Raw genomic sequence first — 17386 nt, 5'->3', positions numbered from 1 at the left:
GCATTTAAAAGGGGGTGGGAATGAGCGTCCTGTGGATATTAAAAAAGATGAATGGAACTGGGCTCTGGAGCGTGGCAATGGAGCCCTAGTGAATTGAAAAGGAATGTGGTAACTTTTGTTGATCAGTAAATGTGAAAGGAGCATGGAACAGGTCCCCTGTGAATTTATAGTGAATATAGGAAACTGGGGGAGGGGTGGGTGGGTGGGTTTAACAATCAGAACACGATGCTGAACCATTGGGGTTTTCAAAAAATGAGATAGTGGATTGTCAGTGGTTTCCTCGGCATAACATGATGCTCTGTTGGCAGTATGTATAGTAGCACCCAGAACTCACCATAATTATACAACATAGATGATGAGCTTGAATTAATGATCTAACTTCCTCCTCAAAAGTTTTAACTTGCATACATCACCACAGATATACCAGTTTTCTGTTTGTTGTTTGCACTTTGATCAGTTCTATGTTTTTTCAAAAGAAAATATTGCAAATGTTAGAGATGGAAATAAAAGCAGGGAATCCTAGCAATACTCAGCAAAGCAGTCAGGACTTGTGGAGAGGGAAACAGCGTTAATGTTTCATCTGATGATGGACCAGTGACATTCATTCTGTTTCTCTTTCCACAGAAACTGCCCGACATACGAGCATTTCCATCACGTTTTGTTTGAGTTCAGCATTTGTTCTGTTGAAAGCTATGATTAAGAATCTTCTTCATTAGGTCTTTGAATGTTCATTTTTCAAAAATGTACTTTTGTAGAAATAGTATTACATAAGTATAATACCCGATTGATATTTTGAAATGTGTTGCAATATATGGCCCTTGAATGTCAGTCAAGGTAAGAAGCAAAATGTAATCAAATCAGTGCTGCCATGAGGCTTTGTTGAAAAACATGATTCTTTTGAACTACATAATATAAATTTTAGTTCATGGATCAGCAAAAAGTACAGTTAAGTTTTTGTAAATAAAATGATTGTAATTATTGGCTCATTGGAGATGTCGACTAAAACTGCAATGTTTCCATAAAAATGTAATTTAATGAATAGCCAGTTAGTTTAAGGATAAGAGTGAAGTCTTTTAGGACCGAGATGAGAAAATCATTTTTTACACAGAGAGTGGTGAATCTGTGGAATTCTCTGCCACAGAAGGTAGTTGAGGCCAGTTCATTGGCTGGATTTAAGATGTGGCCCTTGTGGCTAAAGGGATCAGGGGGTATGGAGAGAAGGCAGGTACAGGATACTGAGTTGGATGATCAGCCATGATCATATTGAATGGCGGTGCAGGCTCGAAGGGCCAAATGGCCTACTCCTGCACCTATTTTCTATGTTTCTATGTTTAGAAGGCTATAAATAACATAAATGAATTAATGTAAGTTGTCTGAAACTTTTAGAGTGCAATCACCACACTTGGCTTGTTCCTCAGCTTCAGAGTAACAAATTTAATTCAAAATTAGGAAATTGCAAAATTTATTTTATCTCTCAAATGTGACAATGTATCAAACCCCTTTGATATTTTCAGTGTACAGATAACAGTTTTGAACAGTAGAGGGCAGAAATATTGTTGAAGTTATAGTTTCTGGGCAAATGTTTAACACGGCTATGAAATCTGTTGTAAATATGAACACAACAGTTTTCTTACAACAGGTCTAACATTGTCTAACATTGTTTTAAAGATAGTTAGCATACATTTTCAAAGCATATTCAGGAATTGTGCGACAGTTAGCTTTCTTCCTTCATTGTTCTAAACATCAGTCATGGTAATGTATTGGTGTGCAGTGTATATTGAGAATTAAAGTCAGCTGCATGTGAAAAGTTTCAGGTTTACGCCTCAGAAATTAACAGTTCGTAATAATTGTGGTTGGTGCTATTTCTTACTTTAATACCATTATCCTTTTGCTTCTTTTATTAATTTTTGTTGTTTTTTCACCACAATAATTAATTTGGCATAAGTGTAGATTAAAATTAGATCCCCAGGATTTAGTCGGCTTGTGTAGAGTATATGATCGTATCAGTAGTAGATGAAAACCTTTGCTGAGTTTCATTGCGAGTGCATTTTTAGATATGTTGATATAAAGTCATGATTGACTGAAATGGTCTGTCAAATTGTTGATTGAAGATAAAGCAAGTCTCATTTACGGATGGAGTGAATCACAACTAGAAAGAGAGCAGTTGGACCATTTGTTCTTTTGTCAATCCAACGTTTTTCAATGCAAACAGGCTAATTGCAAAATATTATCTGAATGGTGTCAAGTTGGGAAAAGGGGAAGTACAACGGGATCTGGGGGTCCTTGTTCATCAGTCACCGAAAATAAACATGCAGGTACGGCAGGCAGTGAAGAAATCGAATGGCATGTTGGCCTTCATAACAAGAGGAGTTGACTATAGGAGCAAAGAGGTCCTTCTGCAGTTGTACAGGGCCCTAGTGAGACCACACCTGGAGTATTGCCTGAAGAAGGGTTTGAACCCGAAACGTTGCCTATTTCCTTCGCTCCATAGATGCTGCCTCACCCGCTGAGTTTCTCCAGCATTGTGTGCAGTTTTGGTCTCCAAATTTGAGGAAGGACATTTGTGTTATTGAGGGAGTGCAGTGTAGGTTCATGAGGTTAATTCCCAGGATGGCGAGACTGTCATATGTTGATAGAATGGAGCGGCTGGGCTTGTATACTGGAATTTAGAAGGATGAGGGGGATCTTATTGAAACGTATAAGATTATTAAGGGTTTGGACATGCTAGAGGCAGGAAACATGTTCCCGATGTTGGGAGTGTCCAGAACCAGGGGCCACTGTTTAAGAATAAGCGGTAAGCCATTTAGAACGGAGATGAGGAAAAACTTTTTCACACAGAGGGTTGTGAATCTGTGGAATTCTCTGCCTCAGACAGCAGTGGTGGCCAATTCTCTGGATGCTTTCAAGAGAGAGCTAGATAGAACTCTTAAAGATAGCAGAATCAGAGGATATGGGGAGGCAGGAATAGGATACTGATTGTGGATGGTCAGACATGATCACAGTGACTGGCGCTGCTGGCTCGAAGGTCCGACTCCTGCACCTATTATCTATTGCCGATTGTCCATTGAAATGCACAGAATTACATAAAACACACAATAGAATAATGCCGAAACCAAGTTTAGGAACCGGAAACTGCAGATGCTAGTTTCCCAAGGAAAGGCACAAAATGCTGCAGTAACTCAGCGGGTCAGGCAGCATCCCTAGACAGCATAGATAAGTAATATTTTGGGTCAAGATCCTTCTTCAAACAAATGCCATTTGGCACATTAGTTTGTGCTAATTATGCACTGCATGGGAACAACTATATTAGATTGGTTACAGGATATATGCAGACATATAAAACTATTTTTAACCAGGTACAATGAAAAACGAAAATTGAGGTTGGAAAATATATAAATGAAAGCTGCAGTAAAAAAAATAATTGAAAGAAAGGGAAAAAAGTTGTGTGAAGCAGAAAGATGGTTGGTGCGAAAGAACTGGTGAGCGGTGTCCTGCAACTGCAGTGGTTCCGCACACAGGTTCCATGTTAGAAACATAGAAAAATAGGTGCAGGAGAAGGACATGCGGCCCTTTGTGCCAGCACCACCATTCAATATGATCATGGCTGATCATCTAAAATCCATACCCCGTTCCTGCTTTTTCCCCATACCCTCGATTCCTTTTGGCCTAAGAGCTAAATCTCTCTTGAAAACATCCAGTGAATTGGCCTCCACTGCCTTCTGTGGCAGAGAATTCCACAGATTCACAACTATCTGGGTGAAAAGGTTTTTCCTCATCTCAGTTCTAAATGGCCTACCCAGTGCTTCCACACCTCCATTTTTTCCCCCTGAAATAGAATTCCAAATCTCCTGGAATTTGATGGTATTTCCTGAAATTTTCTAAAATGCTACCTGCGTGCTATTGTTGTTGTTTTTCTTTTGCGGTCATACGTTAACAACACAGCAATCAAACTCGGACAATGGACACAGTTAGCCTCTAATTATCCTCAAACTGAACTACTGGGTTGTGACAGCACTCTCCCTCTCCCCCTCTCCCCCTCTCCCCCTCTCCCTCTTCCCCTCTCCCTCTCCCTCTCCCTCTTCCCCTCCCCCTCTCCCTCTTCCTCTCCCCCTCTCCCTCTCCCCCTGTCCCTTCCCCCCTCTCCCTACCCCCCTCCTCTTTCCTCTCCCTCTTCCTCCCTCCCCCTCCACCTCTCTCTCTCTCCCCATCTTTGGGCGGGGGGGGGGGGGGAAGGAGGAGGCGGGGGTCCAGCCGGAGCGGCGCCTGGTGTTGGGTCACTGCCGTTGCCAGGACTGGTTTCAGAGACGGGAGAACGGTGTCGCCAGACCAACAGCCAGCAGCGGAGGGAACCCGCTACCTGGACGCCAGGCTGACCGGCGGCGAGGCTCCGACGTCGTGGATGGAGGCGATGGACCGGGCGGGCAGACATCGCAGCCCCAGGCCCGGAGAAACGGGCACTCCTTTTTTTTTCCCTAATCATCCCGCGGGCCGGATTGGACCCCTTGGCGGGTAGTTTGACACCCCTGATATAAAACAAGCGTGAACCCATTGGATCCGACTCCCACTCCCCCAACGCATTATTCCACGGCCCCACTCACCCAGACACGAAGCGATGTAGTGCAAATGGTGAGCTCCTGCCCGGGCCCACTGCGCATGCGCAGGGAGACGCCGTCATTTTGCATTCCTTCTGCGTCACCTGCGCTATTTTCAATTGTGACGCGGCTGACGGGCCTTCCCCAACTGCGCAGGTGTGGATGGTCGTAAATACACTTTTTTCCCCCCAAATCATCCCGCGTGCCAGATGCGGATATTTTCCGAAATTATTTTATTTCCCTAAAATTACCCAAAGGCAACCAGAATTTCCTGAATTTCGGGTAATTTCCTACAAAGTGGAAACACTGGGCTTACCCCTTATTCTTAAACTGTGATCCCTAGTTCTGGATTACCCCAACTTCTGGAGAAAAAAAATCCTGCATATTGTCTGTCCAATCCTTTAAGAATTCAATATATGTTTCGATATGATCTCCTTTCATCCTTCTAAATTCCAGTGAATACAAGCCCAGAGATGCTGTCTGACCCGCTGTGTTGTGACTATCCTCAGTTCCATTCAAGGTTTGGACACAGGAATCTAGTAAGAGGAATGTTGACAGTACCAAAAACATGACCAAAAAGCTTTAAGGAAATAATAGGAAGTTAATATAGGCTTAAGACATTTGACACAAACTTTTACAATAGTTTGATTTATTTTTGGTCCAGAGGTTTAAGTCCTAAATTGGGGCAAGGCTGATTTTTTTTTGCATTAAATAGGAACTTGTAAAGGTTGTGTAGGAAAGAACTGCAGATGCTGGTTTAAATCGAAGGTAGACACAAAATGCTGGAATAACTCAATAGACAATAGACGCAGGAGTAGGACATTCAGCCCTTCGAGCCAGCACCGCCATTCAATGTGATCATGGCTGATCATCCCCAATCAGTACCCCGTTCCTGCCTTCTCCCCATATCCCCTGACTCCGCTATTTTTAAGAGCCCTATCTAGCTCTCTCTTGAAAGCATCCAGAGAACCCGCCTCCACCGCCCTCTGAGGCAGAGAATTCCACAGACTCACCACTCACGGTGAGAAAAAGTGTTTCCCTGTCTCCGTTCTAAATGGCTTACTCCTTATTCTTAAAATGTGGCCCCTGGTTCTGGACTCCCCCAACATCGGGAACATGTTTCCTTCCTCTAGCGTGTCCAAACCCTTAATAATCTTATAATAATAATAATAATAATAATAATATATCTTTTATTGTCGTTGCACGTCAGTGCAACGAGATTTAGTGTGCAGCTCCACTGATGTCCAGGAAAGGTAAATAAATACAATACATAAATAAACAAGCTGAATTGATTGACGTGACCATCTGAGGGAGACTGTCCAAAGGGGGTGGGTGGGGGGGCACTCATTAGGGCCGGTTCAGAGCCGCTATAGCTCTTGGGATGAAACTGTTCCTGAGTCTGGAGGTTCGGGCGTAGAAGGCCTTGTAACGTCTGCCGGAGGGAAGTAGTTGAAACAGACCGTGGCAGGGGTGTGATGAGTCCTTATGGATGCTGAGGGCCTTCCTGAGGCACCGCGTGTGGTAGATGCCCTCCAAGGCTGGTAGCTCTGTCCCGATGATCCTCTGCGCTCTGTTGACGACGCGCTGAAGAGCTCTCCTCTCCGCCTCCGTGCAGCTGAGATACCACACAGAGATGCCATACGTTAGTATGCTCTCTGTGGTGCAGTGGTAGAACGTTGTCAGCAGCTGTTGGGGCAGACCAGTCTTTTTTAATGTCCTCAGGAAGAACAGTCGTTGCTGTGCCTTCTTGACCAGCGCGGCGGTGTTTGTGGACCATGTGAGGTCTTCTGAAATGTGAGTGCCCAGAAACTTAAAGCTGGACACTCTCTCCACACTTTCCCCATAAATGGAGATTGGGTCGTATTCTCCAGAATGGGACCTCCTGAAGTCAATGATCAGCTCCTTGGTCTTGGAGGTGTTTAGTGCCAAGTTGTTATTGGCGCACCAGTCCGCCAGGTTCTGCACCTCCGCTCTGTATTTTGTTTCATCACCGTTGGTGATCAGCCCAATCACTGTTGTGTCGTCTGCAAACTTCACGATGGTGTTGGTGTCGAATGCAGGGACACAGTCGTGAGTGAAGAGGGAGTAGAGCATGGGGCTTAGTACACAACCCTGTGGTGTGCCGGTGCTCAGGGTGATGGTGGAGGACAGGTGCGGGCCCAGTCTCACTGCCTGCGGTCGCTCCGTGAGAAAGTTCAGGATCCAAGCGCATATCGGTGAGCTGAGGCCTAGCTGGTGGAGTTTGGTGGTGAGCTTGGTGGGGATGACCGTATTGAATGCAGAGCTATAGTCAATGAAGAGCATCCTCACATACGTGCCCTGTCTGTCCAGGTGAGTCAGGACAGTGTGAAGGGCCAGAGAGATGGCATCCTCTGTCGATCTATTTGCCCTGTATGCAAATTGATGGGAGTCCAGAGAGGCAGGGATGCTGGATTTAATATGGGAGAGGACCAGCCTTTCGAAGCACTTCATGGGGATTGGAGTCAGGGCAACCGGCCGGTAGTCGTTGAGGTTGGTGATTTTGGACTTTTTCGGCACCGGCACTATGGTGGCTGTTTTCAGGCACTTGGGGACCGTTGCCAGAGATAGAGAGAGATTGAAGATTCTCGTGAATACCTCCGCCTTATATGATTCAATGAGATACCCTCTCATCCTTCTAAACTCCAGAGTGTACAAGCCCAGCTGCTCCATTCTCTCAGCATATGACAGTCCCGCCATTCCGGGAATTAACCTTGTAAATCTACGCTGCACTCCCTCAATAGCAAGAATGTCCTTCCTCAAATTAGGGGACCAAAACTGCACACAATACTCCAGGTGGGACAGGCAGCATCTCTGGAGAGAAGGAATTGGTGACATTTCGGGTCGAGACCCTTCTTCAGACTCGGCTTGTAAAGGTTGATTTGGAGATGCTGTTAGCAGGTAAAGGCAGTAGATTTCAATTGCCTTTTCAAAGAACATGATCCTAAGAATATTTGACTGACAGAACCTATCGACTGCCAAAAGACAATGGACAATAGATGCAGGAGTAGGCCATTCGGCCCTTCGAGCCAGCACCGCCATTCAATGTGATCATGGCTGATCATCCCCAATCAGTACCCCGTTCCTGCCTTCCTATATCCCCTGACTCCGCTATCTTTAAGAGCCCTATCTAGAAAGTTGAAACTCTCTCTTGAAAGTATCCAGTGAACCGGCCTCCACCGCCCTCTGAGGCAGAGAATTCCACAGACTCACAACTCTCTGTGTGAAAAAGTGTTTCCTCATCTCTGTTCTAAATGAATTACCCCTTATTCTCAAACTGTGGCCCCTGGTTCTGGACTCCCCCAACATCGCCAACTCTGAATTGGTTTGTTCTGCTTTGTGCATTTTATAATTTTTTAACTGCAGTTGTTCCAGGATTAATTTTTGTTTTGTACTGTCTAGCAGAGTAATAAAATTAAAAGGTGTTGATATATATTACCTCTGAATATTTTGCAATCCATATTGAGTTTGTAACTTTAAACAAAGCCATTATTTAAATATTTAAAACAATGATATAGAAACTTTCGGTGACATAATTTGACATTTTATTTTCCTTGAACTATCAAAGAAAATGAAATTCTCATGAAATAATGTTACAATCTATTCAAATGTTGATTTTGGGTGATTGTTACGAAAAATAATATTTAAAAATGTTGACAGGACATTGCAACTGTAAAGCAGGGTGTAACAAACACAGTAATGTGTCAAGTAATGTCAAGTAAGGCTACTTCATTGCACCAACTCAGTTTTCAATCTTTTTAGTTGCATGCTGTACCTCACATCCAACAAACTTCCTGTGGGATTGGAGCTAAACTTAAGAACTAATGGGAAACTTTTACACACCAGAACCAAGGTCACTCTGACCTCACTAGTCAAACTGCTGTGTGCAGACATCGCCAGTGTATTTGTGTGTGTGCGGATGAGGCTGAGCTCCAAGCCTTTGTCGGCTTATTCAGTGAACTACATGAGAGGAATGAGCATTGCATTGAACATCCGCTAGACAAACGTTCTCCCAACAACATGCCTCTGCTTTGCATCATTGCCCTCCACAATAAAAGTCCTATAAATGGTCAACAACTAGGCAAACATTGATGATGAAATTTAGCATTGCCTTCATAGGGCCAACAAAAGGGATTTTGAAGATCTAGGTCTTAAAGCTCATGGTCTACCAGGCAGCAGGCTATCATGCCCTTTAGTGTCCTGGACTCTTCTTCTAGCAGACACCTCAAGGCATTGAAAAATTAACATCAACTCTGACTACAAAATATTCCAAGTCACAGCAAGAATAAGTAAAACATCATCAATTTCCTCTCCCAGACTATCAGCCCCAGCTCCGAGGCCCTACTTGGCCTCAATCAGCTTTGTTGGGCAGGCCATATCACTTGCATGCTCAACAACAAACTCCACAAGTGAGTGTTTTTTTCCCCAAGCCACATTTAAAAAAAATTCTCATCTGGAAACGCAGATAATTTAGCGTTGGAAGATGGTGAGAAGTTACGAACAAGTTGACTTAAAATATATTTGTGAAATGAAGTATTGTCTAAAAGTTCATCACACTTTTGCAGATTTTATAATGTCTATTGCCATGGGTGTAACAAATTTGACAACATTGTACAATAAGGTATGAGTATTTGGGTGGGGTTGAAAAATCTTACACAGGAAAAGGAAATGTTGGCAATGTTGTGATGTGATTTAAAATAGGGCTGAGTGTAGACCTTTATCCTGAAAGTGACAAATAGAACAAAGAGGCACGCCTGTGATCTTTAATACCGGAATCGCAGAGAAATGTTATTGGGTGGAGTGGAATAGATAACGGTTAATTGTGAACAGGTTTCCTTCAGTGCTGTAATAGCTAATGGGCGTAATAAGTGACGTATTCATTCAACATATGTCACAAATTCTACTTTTGATGGAGATTTAACTATTTTATCTGGATTTTTAATTGGAAAATTATTTGATAATAGGAATGTTAATGATTTTCTTCCATCTCTCTTTAGGAGAATGTTAAACTATTTTAAAGTAATTGATTAAAAAGCTCTTTGGGGAGAACAGAAGTGAAGTGCAATGCATGTGAAGTGTGGTTGTATCCAATGGCATCATTTTGGGTTATTGAAGTTATTAAAAATCCTGAAAAGGATTCTTTAAATTGTGTTTCAGCATCATTTAGAAACGTTCTGTAGAAATGTAAGTGGAGAAAGTTACTTAATGCCTGTTGTGCGGGGATATACGTAAATAGATGAAATCTTCACCAATCGAAAATAATTTGGGACACTAACAACTGCTTTGCAATCATGTCATGCTTTCTGCGGTTCTGTGATCTCCATCCTTTGCCAATTTTCCCTTCCACCTTTACTCTAAACAGGGCATTGAACTGTCTTATTGAGTCATGGGGGAAAACTACCTCTCTTCCTGTCCCAGAGATGCTTCATAACTTCAGCCAGAAACCTGCATGTAGTTGTAGAACATGGAAGTAACAGCTGTGTTGCTACAAGAAAAATAAGTGAAGAGTTGATTATTTTTAAGGCTAGACTATGCAGACGCAGTCCAGTTGGACTATTGCTCTAGTTGTCTAGCTTTCCAGGATCCTAGTGAGTGCGTATCCAGATTTGTCACTTTTGGTGGAAGGACATTCTTGCTATTGAGGGAGTGCAGCGTAGGTTTACAAGGTTAATTCCCGGGATTGGGGGGACTGTCATATGCTGAGAGAATGGAGCGGCTGGGCTTGTATACTCTGGAGTTCAGAAGGATGAGAGGGAATCTTCTTGAAACATATAAGATTAAGTAGTCTGGACACACTAGAGGCAGGAAAGATGTTCCCGATGTTGGGGGAGTCCAGAACCAGGGGCCACAGTTTAACAATAAGGGGTAAGCCATTTAGAACGGAGACGAGGAAACACTTCTTCTCACAGAGAATTGTGAGTCTGTGGAATTCTCTTCCTCAGAGGGCTGTGAAGGCCGGTTCGCTGGATACTTTCAGGAGAGAGCTAGATAGGGCTCTTAAAGATAGCGGAGTTGGGATATGGGCAGAAGGCTGGAACGGGGTACTAATTGGGGATGATCAGCCATGATCACATTAAATGGCGGTGCTGGCTCGAAGGGGCGAATGGCCTACTCCTGCACCTATAGTCTATTGGTTGTGTACCTTACACCTCATCATTCCCTACTGGGTCGCAAGAACCAAAACCCCCCACCTCCATCTGCCTGGGGAGAGAAATTGAGGATCACTAAGTGAACCCTCCCATAACTTGTTTATTACCTTTCATATAACCATCATCCATTTGCATTCACACTCGCTGGTATTTTGGCAAAATATCAAAATAACTTCTGGAGGGAAGTGAGAGATCGGTGAAAGGTCAACGGTCCTATCGGATCAACTTGATCAACAATGGGCCCCAAAGGCTTGACTACGCATTTGGTGTTCTCTCAGTGGGCTGTACTGTTGGGAGCTGGCTTACTGAGTGCGAATGAACTCATGATGCAGCACCTAAGGAGCTAGAGATATTTCAGAATTGGTAATTCAGCACTTCAGAGGCTCTGTAGGAGGATGGACTGCAATAGTGAAGAGATCTCTTTCAAAGTCAAGAGAGTGGCCAGGTAGTGATCCTTGAACATCTCTAAGCTTTCATGGTCACAATTATCTTCATAGTTGTAATATAATAATATTACAATGTACAGAAAGGCTCAAAGTTTCTATAATTGTTTTAACAGATGTTTACTAATCTACTTGGAGTTCAAAAATTAAGTTTATATCCAGAAAATGCCAAATATTGTGTGAATTAATAATTTGACCCCTTTATAAGTGTAAGTCTGTCCAGCTGTGATTGGTCAAATATCAGTGTTTGATCACGATACAACCTGTGAAATTATTCATAACAAGTGTTTTAAAAAAAGTCTGTTTGAGACTAGTCCTATCAAATGTAATAATCTATCAGTCCCAATAAATAAATAAACAAATGCTACTGTAATTTAGAGCAGACCACCAAAAGGAAGTTCCCACTAGTAGGGGTACCCTTGAGAACTTCCATAAATTGTTATTTAATATGACAGGTTTAAAATCTAGCTTTTACGGGAAAGAACCATTGCCAGAAGCTTAAGTGAACTATGGAAAGTTAAATTGCTTTCTTTGGCTTAAATATAAACTTTCTCAACAGTGTTTTGCTTTGTTTCTTTGCTGAGCTTGTAAAATGTGCTTAAAATGCATGTATTCTGGGCTTCATTAAGGTATTGGAACTTCATACTAATAGGAATAATGGCTTGTGGTCAGAAGTCATGTGTATTGAATTTCTCTTAAAGGAGAAATGTCTGTTAGGATAACATTTTCATGAAAAAAATGGTACAGATTAAACTTTTTTCAAGCATGTGTATATAAGCAACAGTTTAACAAATTTAAAGTGGAAGCACTTTGAGATTTCTTTAAATCTGCTTTATGGAACACATTTAAAAAAAAATATATTTGCTGGGATGTGGACATCTAAATTTTTCAGTGCGATTAATTTTATTACAAGGGTAGAGATTGAACTTTGTTTTCGCCCTCCATCACAATGAGGAATGCGGAGGAGTCGCTGTGGTGGATGTTTATGTTAAAATGTATTTGGTGTGTCTTGTTGCTTTTTATTGATATGACTGTATGGCAAATCAAATTCATCATATGTTGCAAAACATACTTGGTTAATAAAGTATGATTATGATGATCATGATTACATGTTATCGGCAACACTGACAAATTTCCCAAACGATATTAAGTGCTGCATCTGTCGGAGGAGTAAGCATCATCAGGGTGAAACTAACAACTTTAGCTTGAATGTTTATAGTAAGATGTGACAAGGAAACCCAGCCATGTAATCCGCTGCTTCCTCAGGAAATCTGAGTCTTTAGAACTGCCTTCAATTGAAACAATGCAATCACAAATCATGAAAATTATCATATTTGTTTATATATCACAAAATTTGTTCCAAAGATAAGGATTTTGGTAATTTTTGTAATCAGTACACCACTGAGTCATCCAAAAATGTATTCCAATATAAGCTGTTCGTTTCATGCAATTAAATTTATGGTCACTGTGGAAAATATTTTTTTCAGTTTTAGATACGTTTCTAGTGTACTCCTAATCCTATAAGCAATGGTTCTTAGCTAAGTGCCCAGTCAAAACTATTTCAACTTTATCTTTTAAAGTTACTGATTTGCATTCTGGATCATAAACATGTCGTTCAATTTTCTCAACACTAACTGTAGAATTTACTCCACTTAACCTCTGTATCTCTGCCTTCTTCTTTAGGATCATAGAAACATTGAAATTAGGTGCAGGAGTAGGCCATTCGGCCCTTCGAGCCTGCACCGCCATTCAATATGATCATGGCTGATCATCCAACTCAGTATCCCGTACCTGCCTTCTCTCCATACCCTCTGATCCCCTTAGCCACAAGGGCCACATCTAACTCCATCTTAAATATAGCCAATGAACTAGCCTCGACTACCCTCTGTGGCAGGGAGTTCCAGAGATTCACCACTCTCTGTGTGAAAAAAGTTCTTCTCATCTCGGTTTTAAAGGATTTCCCCCTTATCCTTAAGCTGTGACCCCTTGTCCTGGACTTCCCCAACATCGGGAGCAATCTTCCTGCATCTAGCCTGTCCAACCCCTTAAGAATTTTGTAAGTTTCTATAAGATCCCCTCTCAATCTCCTAAATTCTAGAGAGTATAAACCAAGTCTATGCAGTCTTTCTTCATAAGACAGTCCTGACATCCCAGGAATCAGTCTGGTGAACCTTCTCTGCACTCCCTCTATGGCAATAATGTCCTTCCTCAGATTTGGAGACCAAAACTGTACGCAATACTCCAGGTGTGGTCTCACCAAGACCCTGTACAACTGCAGTAGAACCTCCCTGCTCCTGTACTCAAATCCTTTTGCTATGAAAGCTAACATACCATTCGCTTTCTTCACTGCCTGCTGCACCTGCATGCCCACTTTCAATGACTGGTGTACCATGACACCCAGGTCTCGCTGCATCTCCCCTTTTCCTAGTCGGCCATCATAGTTTAAACTTACTCATTGACAAAGCTTTGAGTCATCCCAAAGAAGGTGATCTTTGCCTTGTTGTCAGACAATGTCTGATTACAAGTTGGGTATTTTATTGTCTAAAGGTGCTGCTATTTGAAAATACAAGGTACTCCAGAAAAGATGCAAAGTGCCAGAGTAGCTCAGCAGGTCAGGCAGATGCTACCAGAGCTGCTGAATTACTCCAGCACTGTGGCTGACAATTAATAAAGTTGATTGCTGCAGTATTTCTTCAGGGCAGAAGAAGTGTCCTCACCCAAAAAGTCACCTATCCATTTTCTTCAGAAATGCTGCCTGGTCTGCTGAGTTAGTCCAGCACATTTTATGTAAATATGCATCGGCACTTCCTTATTTCCCCAGTATCCTATGCTTGTTGTTTTATCAATAATCTTCTCTCAACCATGCAACCAGAAATGGAAATGTTCATTGGTTACAATTTAAGCCCACTTTAAATTTTGGAGATAACTCGACCAGGTGCAGACACGTTGGGCCCGTCACAAGGCAATATTCCACCACTGGCAAAGATAGTTCCACTGCCTTATGTGGCAAAGAATTTCACAGATTCACCACCCTCTGACTAAAGAAATTCCTCCTCGAAAGAAGTCCAATTCTGAGGCTATGAATCTCAGACTCTTCCACTAATGGAACCATCCTCTCCACATCCACTGTGTCCAGGCCTTTCACTATTTAATGTTTCAATGAGGCCCCACCCCTCATCCTTCTAATCTCCAGCGAGTGCAGGTCCAGTGCTGTCAAATGCTCATCATATGTTCTCCGTGGATTGTCATCTTGTTGTAGTGGAGAAGCTTGTGTGGTCCTGAGATCCTGAGAGCGATGCCGTCTGGAGCTATGCTCCTGGTTGGGTCAGCCATGGCGGTAAAGTCGAGGGGGAGGTCTCTGACAAAGAGCAATCCAACCAAGACCACAACGGTGGAACAGGCGGAGGATGATGGCTGACTTTAGTGGAGCGTCACAACGGCTGGGATGGCGGATGAAGGCTGCAGCAGAAAAGGGTCTCCGGTCGTCTTGGACTCCATGCCACCGGATCCTGACCCAGATCTGTCAAGGATCGTGTGGTGGCTGTCTGTGCACCAGTCTCCCCACCTTAAACAAAGTCACGCACAGGCGTCCTCCATGAGAGGACAGTCATACTCGTTTTGAGTGACCGCCAATGATGATGATTCCACCACTGACCCATGGCCCCCAACTGAGGGCTTCCCGTTGTGATGCCAGACATCCCCGTTGTGACGCGAGTCACGGCAACCCTCCATCAACTGTGCCTCGCCATCCCTCTTCCTACCCCTATCCTCCTCCATTGCCTTTCACTCCCTCCCCCTCCTCTTTACCCTCCCTCTTCTTTCCCCTCCCCCACTCCCTCATGACTCCCTCCCTCTCCTTTCCCCTACCCTCAGTCACCCCCTCCCTCCTTCCCTCCCTCCATAACCCCGGAGGGGGGGGGGGACCCGCGAATGGCCAGGCCCAGAAGTAAAACCGACAGAGAGATCCCCCCCCCCGATCGGCCCTCCCCACTTCCTGCCTTGTGTCCAAACACCAGGATCGTGGGACTAAAATGCAACCGAACCTGAGGAGCAGCCCCTTCAGATATTCGTACAGATGCAGCAACCTCACACACTCCACATACACGTGGAACACGGTCTCTACCTCGCCACAGCAAATACAGGCCGGCGCCTGCAGATTCAAAGAAGCTTTAATGTTCTAACTTGTGTTAATACATTTGAATCATTTTTTGAGTTTAATTTCACCTGACTCTGTCGTGCTCTGGATCCTTTTATTTGCAGCCCTTCTTAAATAAAGGCACATTTAGTGACCCTCCTGTCTTCTGGCACCTCAACCATGTCCAGTGTACATCTCAGCCAAGGCTCCTTCAATGTCTTCTCTTGCTTCCCACAGTGTCCCTGTTTATATCTGATCAGGCCTGGGCGATTTATCTACCTTCAAAAGCCTTAGATAGGAAAGGTTTGGAGGGATATGGGCCAATCACAGGAAAATGGGAGTTGATTGGAATGGGTGAGTTGGATCTGGATCTGGATGTAGTATGCTGAAAAGCTCTAGGTAGAACATGACTCAGCACGACACGACACATCACGTCTATGACATGAATTGTTGATATGGTCTTGATTTTTGATTGTTGTCACACTTGATTGTTGATATGGTCTTGATTTTCTATTATTCAGTACCTTTGTCAAGTTAATTCTAATTGAGGCAATGGTATTTGATCGCTGTTGATTACATTCATTATTTAATTTGTCCTTTTTGTTTCTGCAGATTATTGTGCCAGAGGGAAATGGGTCGGAAGCTAATCCACTTGCTCAATCAGATTTACCTGGTGAAATTATTAACATTAATTCTGAGGCTGTTCGAGCTGAGGACAAAGTCCGCGTGGTTGTGGAGAGCCCTGATGTAATTATTGAAGAGCAGTATGACAGCCAGGATGAAAATGGAGATGGAGCAGGTGATTTGAGGAAAGATGCACGCGGTGGTGATGTGAACAAGACAAACCATCGTGCTTCAGGAAAGGGTAAGATTTGCACAGTACTTCACACAATGTGTCAATAGATAATAGACAATTGGTGCAGGAGTAGGCCATTCGGCCCTTTGAGCCATTTAATGTGATCATGGCTGATCAATCCCAATCAGTACCCATCCCTGCCTTCTCCCCATATCCCCTGACTCCGCTATCTTTAAGAGCCCATTTCTGAAATTGAAATGATTGTTGTTTTCGCTTGTAAGTTGTTTCAATTCTGCACATTAATAATCAAAACCCATTAAATTTATTATCCTGATGTACCAAATAAATGTTAGAAAAAGTATAGCCTTTAGATTTTCTGGGTAGGATATAATCCTTCCCAACTATTCTGATGTATAACTGTGTTTTAATGCATAACATCATACTTTTGTTCTGAACTTCTGTGTAAGGTTTTCTCTTCACTTGGTTTGTTTGTGATGCAGGTCTTTTTTTCAAATTCTTTTTTGAATCATTGCTTGTTGTATTAGAAACAGATGAAACTCTCTTAAAAAGCACTAAGATAATTATGATAAAACCTTAATGTGCAATAAGGTAAGAGTTAATATCTGGAGAAGTTTCTTCTGACTACAAGTGTGCATAAGATTGTTTACAGGTCTATTGATATAGCTAACTTATAAACTCAACCTATCCGTTTAATTAAGTATAACATTTAAGATAAAACTCCACCTTCAAGATGTCTCCCTTTGTTATTTTTCTCAACCTATGTTTTCCATCCTGATGACTAATGCCCTTTACAAATGCGAGCCTGGCCTATCTCTGCAGTATCCTCACAATCCATTGCTGAATATACATGATTTTTTTTGATTCTCGAGTAATTCTCTGCAAATTTGCCCTTCCTGCCCTTTGGATATCTTCTCTATTTTTATCGTGTTCGGCATTTGGATATCTTTTCTTTATAATCAGCCTTGTCCTGTGGATTGGGCACATGTTCCTGAATGAGAAGTTTGTCGTCTACCGCCTTCCTTTTGGGGAATCTGATTCAGAACTGAACATCACATGGCCAAAGAATAAAGAAAAGGTCCTTCTCTTTACTATGATTGCTACAGTCCTTATTAAAGGAATTCAAGGAACTTGGGAGTGCTGGTGCAGGAATCCCAAAAAATTAATTTGCAAATCAAATCGGTAGTAACAAAGGCAAATTCAATGCAGGCTTTTATATCAAGAGCACTGGAATA

The 17386-nt window shown here is 42.7% G+C and overlaps 1 protein-coding gene across 3 annotated transcripts in view; it reads left to right on the top strand.

Moving 5' to 3' along the window:
- dis3l2 (DIS3 like 3'-5' exoribonuclease 2) overlaps positions 1–17386 on the top strand; it is a 188196-nt gene that overhangs the window by 46045 nt on the left and 124765 nt on the right. For all 3 annotated transcript variants that reach the window (XM_033031333.1, XM_033031335.1, XM_033031334.1), the window contains exon 6: positions 15950–16202. In XM_033031333.1, the coding sequence (XP_032887224.1) occupies positions 15950–16202 (253 nt within the window). The remainder of the gene's footprint in view (positions 1–15949; positions 16203–17386) is intronic.

Source organism: Amblyraja radiata, chromosome 13 (genome assembly GCF_010909765.2).
Source record: "Amblyraja radiata isolate CabotCenter1 chromosome 13, sAmbRad1.1.pri, whole genome shotgun sequence".
NCBI classification, from domain to species: Eukaryota; Metazoa; Chordata; class Chondrichthyes; order Rajiformes; family Rajidae; genus Amblyraja; species Amblyraja radiata.
The sequence above is the reverse complement of the archived record's forward strand: the minus strand, read 5'-3'. Positions and strand labels throughout refer to the sequence as shown.